The following is a 5,696-nucleotide window of genomic DNA, read 5'->3' as shown; positions in this document are numbered from 1 at the left end:
GTTTGGAGCCCCAGTGTAAAACACCGCTGCCCTGAATGACCCAAATTGAGGAGCAAAGGATAGAAAGGTGGGCACTGCTTGTAAGCCATTTGGAGGAGACACCTTGCACTACCCTCATTGTAAGTGTTCTGGGCGAGGCTGCCCAGCTCCTGACACTCTATTGGGCAAAGCTCCCAGTACTTCAATCTGACCCAGCGTCTCTGTGGACAAAGACCTTCCAATTCAGGCAAAGTGCAGAAAAGTTCTCTCCTTTGTTCTGGGTTCATTTTTGTCTCTTGGGCCTTAAACAATACTGACTGTGCCTTTCTCCTTCTGATAGTTTCTGAAAGGGCGAGGGGTACGCCCTCCATCTTGCCCCGAATCCTCCATTTTGGGGCAGCCATGTGCTTGGCAAGGCTTCTTCCCGGAAGCCCAAGCCTCTGCTAGCCATACCCAGGACTTCTTTAAACTAACCAATGACAATCAAGGGAAGTGCGCGCCATAGATACGACCACATCCTGTATAACGAGATACCGACTTGCGCCTGGCCAATCAGCAGGGCCCACAGTCCTCTCTCCTCTCCTTACTATAAAACCTCTCTCCCCACAGGGCTAGCTCTCTCTCTCTGCCACTTGCTGCTGTGCCAGTAAGGAGGTTAGGGGAGCCAAGCCTGGGTTTGAATACAAGACTCTTTGCTTTTGCATCGGACACGGCTGGCTCCCTGGTGGTCTTTTGGGGATCTTGAAATCTGGGCATAACAGTTTCCTGTCGAAGACTCTATCCCTGGGCAGCCCATCCTAGTGTCTATTACTGTGGTTCCTCACTCCACTGCCCTTGCAAGCACTCCATTCTTCACTCAAAACAAAACTCTCAAGAATATCAACACACATTCCTGAACAGGAGTGGTGGTGAGTGTAAGGACAGAAAAAAAGGCCTTTCTTTTTCTTTGCTGTGGCTATCTACAATTTATGAGAAGCACCTGGTAATTAAACCCTAAGATTATTAGCTTCTCTGATTCAAATTGCCCCTCTGTTCAAACTGCAGAAGAGAAAGAGAAAGAGAGAGAGAGAGAGAGAGAGAGAGAGAGAGAGAGAGAGAAGCTTCACACAACTGAGGCACACTTTTCAAATATTTGTAAGCAAATTTCTTCCCTTGGAATTGCAGTTTGAGAGCTTTTGTACTCTTTTTGATTGGATTTTTTTTGTTAGAAAATTTCAATTGTTATGGATATCAGTTTTTTGCCATGACACTTGCAAATGGTTTCTCCAGCTTGCCATTTGTTCTAATGTGATCTGCGTTTTGCCAAATAGATGTGTTACATTTTTATGTGATCAAATCTGTTTTTTCTTATCATGCTCTTTGATCTTGTGTCTTTTTACTTCCTACTTGACCAAATAATATCGTCTGAATGTTTCCATTATCAGATATAACATTTCTAAATACTTGTTAACTAAAGATATTTACAACTGGGGGATGCAAAGAGTGAAATGCAGGAGAATATACTTGTTAACGAACCTCTTTGATCTTGGAGGAGAGGTAGAACATAGGAAACAATTTCCAAGAAAGCACCCTTAAGAGTTTGAGATGAATGTTCAGGAGGAAGCATGCCAAGGCCTGGGAGTAAGAGATTACCCTCCGGGCTAACAGATGAGATGAGTTGGGGCAGTGCTAAATGCTCAGAGGCTAATGAAGTGGTAAAAAATGGTAGTGGTAATGCTCCCGAAATATTTTCTGGGTTCCGCCCTAGGAAACAGTTCATCCAGAATAGTGTAACCAAAGGTAGTTAAATGTGAAGAACCATGCAGAGATGATCCGGTCCGGGTCCTTATGGAAAAGGTAGAAACAAGCCCGCCCACAGAAAGGAAGTCTCCAAGGTCACGGAGCAGTGGTTACAGCCCATATGCCTGGTTTTCCTTCATGAGAATTTTGCCCTGTGAGAGAAGCTCATTCTCTCCAACCCCACAGTGTCTGCAGAACCAAGAGTGTCAGGAAAGCGACACACTTCACCTCTGCTCATTAGACTGTATTGGCAGGCGCTGCCCGCAAAGGCAGGAGGCTGGTGACTTAGATGGCCCAGGGGGGCTGTGGAGGATAAACCCTCACCAGACACATCTTCCCTCCCTCTCCGCATCTGTCAGTCCCCCTCTGACCTTCTAAGATGGTCAGCCAGCCAGAGGGAGCATTGGGAGGACTTCCCAGACAACTTTGCATCATTATTCGTTTGGCAAAATTTAAACATTTTTTTTTCCTTCTGAGAAGGGAAAAACAATAACATCAAAGGTGTTATTTATTACACGGCCACAGCTAAAGGGAAGTCATTCCACAGTATGAATTTTGTCCTTATCTCCAACCCCTGCTCATTCTGCATTTTCTCCACGTCCATCGTTGACCTCAAGATTCCTTAGTCATCTTGCTTGATGCTCCTAATTCTCTCATCCTTTCTTATCTCCCATTTTCTCATGTCCTTTCCCTGCTTTCTATCCTTCTTTCTGGGTTCAGCCCCAGGAAACAGTTCATCGCTTTTGCTCACCCTCCTTTTGTCCCATCCCTCCTTCTATCCTCACATCTCATCTTCATGCCCAATCCTGTCCCATTGACCACTTTCATATCTTTTTCCCCATCCCATTTCAGCTCATCCTTCCAGTTCCTTGGCTCCAAGAAGAGAGCACAGAGCAGATGAGCTCCAGGTGTAGCCATGGAGCAGTTTTAGGAGTGATACAGCTGAGGGACATCACAGCAGAGCTGCCAGGACAGGGTACCTTCCGATGGAGGCTGGAGAAGACACACAAATCAGGAATGGATGAGCTGAGGCTGGATGAACACCAAGAAGTGGAAATTCTCTGAGCTGGAGCTGCACTTTTGTACTAATCCTGAAATTAAATTCAGAAAGAAGCATCACGCCCAGGGACTACATCATGGATATTTTCTGAGCTAGGAGTTTTGGGAGAGAAAAGTAAGACTTTGGAGGAGAAGGTTATGTTGGACATTCTACATTGAAAAGTCTTGGGGATATGGGTGGAGCATAAGCGCTTACTCTTTCAAAGGCTTTGCCATATATGTGAGGAAGATGACTCAATAAGAGAGAAAAATACGGCAGAGGATGGAGATGAAGCATACCTTTTTTGACCTGAAGATATGTCATTTATGCATTAATGTAGCTTTATTTAATAGGCTATTTCCCTCTCTAGACTCTACCTGTCCCCTAGATATCGTACGGGGTTTTTATGCTATTAAAGAAAAGGAACTGATTTTCTTAGAGGGGAAAGGCGAACAGAATAGAATATTCCTTGGCACTAGTTTAAAACAGCTTTCTGCACCCTGATCTAGAAGGAATCTCACATTTCCCATGAAAAGAAAACTTCAGAGTTCTATTCTTGGCAATTAGGGCTGTGATTAAGCAAATAATCCTTCCTTGTTGCCCAGAACTACCTGGCTTCCAAGGTGTCAACTCTACATGGACAGTGAGCATAGCCAAAAACAAGGCAGCAACCTCCCAGGGCATATCATAACCTCACATCCCCTTATCTACCTGTCTTTCTCTATAGCACACATCACGACGCGATCTATCATATATGATGCTTATTTATTTCATTTCTTCGCTTTCCCTTCATTAGAATGTGAACTGCAAGACTTAAAAAAAAAAATAAAAACAGAAAAAAGAAAAGAATGTGAGTTGCATGCGTGTAGAGTAGTGGTTCTCAACCTTCCTAATGCCGCAACACTTTAATACAGTTCCTCACGTGGTGGTGACCTCCAATGTCATTGTTACAAATTGAACATAATTAAAGCATAGTGATCCATCACAAAAACAATATGTAATTATATATGTGTTTTCTGATGGTCTTAGGTGACCCCTGTGAAAGGGTCGTTCGATCCCCAAAAGGGTCGCGACCCACAGGTTGAGAACCGCTGCTGTAGAAACTTTTGTCTATTTTGTTCATCTGTGCCCTAGAGGAGCATTTCTATCACAGAAGCAATTCAATAAATAATATTGTCTAAATAAATGATGTACGATTTCTTTGCAGGACAAACACACCGCACAAAAATTTCTGAGATGAAAACCTGTAAACGAATCATCCATAATCATTTCCCCAGGTTCCTGGCTTTATGGGAAATTTTCCTGAACCCAAAAAAGGCAGAAAAGGAGAGACCCTATCACCCCTCAGGTCAACAACCGCCTCCCCACAAACACCCGCCACAGGGCACCCTGACGATTTCTTTGCAGGACAAACACACCGCACAAAAATTTCTGAGATGAAAACCTGTAAACGAATCATCCATAATCATTTCCCCAGGTTCCTGGCTTTATGGGAAATTTTCCTGAACCCAAAAAAGGCAGAAAAGGAGAGACCCTATCACCCCTCAGGTCAACAACCGCCTCCCCACAAACACCCGCCACAGGGCACCCTGAACATCAGGGTTCCTGAGGCTGTAGATGAGTGGGTTCAGCATGGGGTTGATAACTGTGTTGAAAATCCCAACCCCTTTATCCTTATCTGAAGCCTCCTCTGTACCCAGACGCATGTAGTTGAAGATACCAGTCCCATAGAAGAGGCAAACCACAGTGAGATGGGAGCCACACGTGAAGAAGGCTTTCTTCCTGCCCTCCACTAACAGCAAAGAGCAGCAGCTCATTGAGTTGGGTGCTGGAGCAAGAGAGCGGGAAGAGCTGTGGCAGGTCACAGTAGAAGTGATTGACCTCATTGGGACCACAGAAGTTGAGTGTAGTTAGGGCAATAGTGTGGATCAGTGCATTGGTGAGGGCACAGGCCCAGGACACAGCCACCAATATCCACTGGACTGAATGGCTCATGCGGGTGCTATAGGTGAGGGGCCGGCTAATGGCCAGAAATCGGTCATAGGCCATAGCTGTCAACAGGAAGCAGTCCACACCAGCCATAAGGTAAAAGAAAAATAGTTGGGAGAGGCAGGCATCATAGGAAATTGTACGCTTGTGGGACAGCAGACGACCCAACATTGCAGGAACAGTGACGGTGATACATCCAACATCTAGAAAGGATAGGTTCCCCAGGAAGAAGTACATGGGGGTGTGGAGTTTAGGCTCCACCAAGATGGCAGCCAGGATGCTGAGGTTGCCCCCAACTGTGAGCAGGTAGGCAAAGAGGAAAAGTACAAAGACCAGAGACTGCAACTTCTCTGTTTCAACGAGGCCCAGCAGAATGAACTCAGTAACAGCAGTCCCATTGGTCGCAGCTTCTGGATCCATGAGTCCCTGTGAGGAAATGTCCCAAGCACGGAAGCATCAGTCCACCTAATGTATTTACTCCACATAAATGTTTTGAACAACCTATGTTCACAACTCCCTGACAAGTTCCCAGTGCTCCAGCTGATGGTTTCCCACCCCCTACTACCTCACTCATGGACCTACCACCACCTCAAAGCCTCTATCCTGCTCTCAGATGAGATGCCCTGAACCCCCATCACCTGTCCCTCCCATACTCTCTTTATTGAAAGTGCCGGAATACTTGGGAAAATACATTAAGAAAAAGGCAGGCTTTCTCTTTAATATACTAAGATTAAGATGGAATTTCCCCATTTTACGCTGGGGGATTAGCCCAAAGCAATAAGCATATTTCAAAATAAAAACTAATGATATTTCTAGTAAAACTATGGGGCATTTTATAATATAATCTAGGGTTTCCAGGCTTTTCTAAATAGTGAATATGGAGCAAAGATATGGCAAGAATCAGGGCGAT

The 5,696-nt window shown here is 45.0% G+C and overlaps 1 protein-coding gene across 1 annotated transcript; it reads right to left on the bottom strand.

Moving 5' to 3' along the window:
* Nucleotides 1-4,341: 4,341 nt before the first annotated feature.
* LOC102770796 (olfactory receptor 3A3-like) lies at nt 4,342-5,218 on the bottom strand. The gene is given in 2 exon segments (XM_006771853.2): nt 4,342-4,590; nt 4,592-5,218. Coding segments are annotated over 2 exon segments (864 nt in total). The 5' UTR covers nt 5,207-5,218.
* Between the last annotated feature and the right edge of the window lie 478 nt (nt 5,219-5,696).

Source organism: Myotis davidii, unplaced genomic scaffold (genome assembly GCF_000327345.1).
Source record: "Myotis davidii unplaced genomic scaffold, ASM32734v1 scaffold2965, whole genome shotgun sequence".
Lineage (NCBI taxonomy): Eukaryota > Metazoa > Chordata > Mammalia > Chiroptera > Vespertilionidae > Myotis > Myotis davidii.
This window is presented reverse-complemented; position numbering and strand designations above follow the sequence as displayed.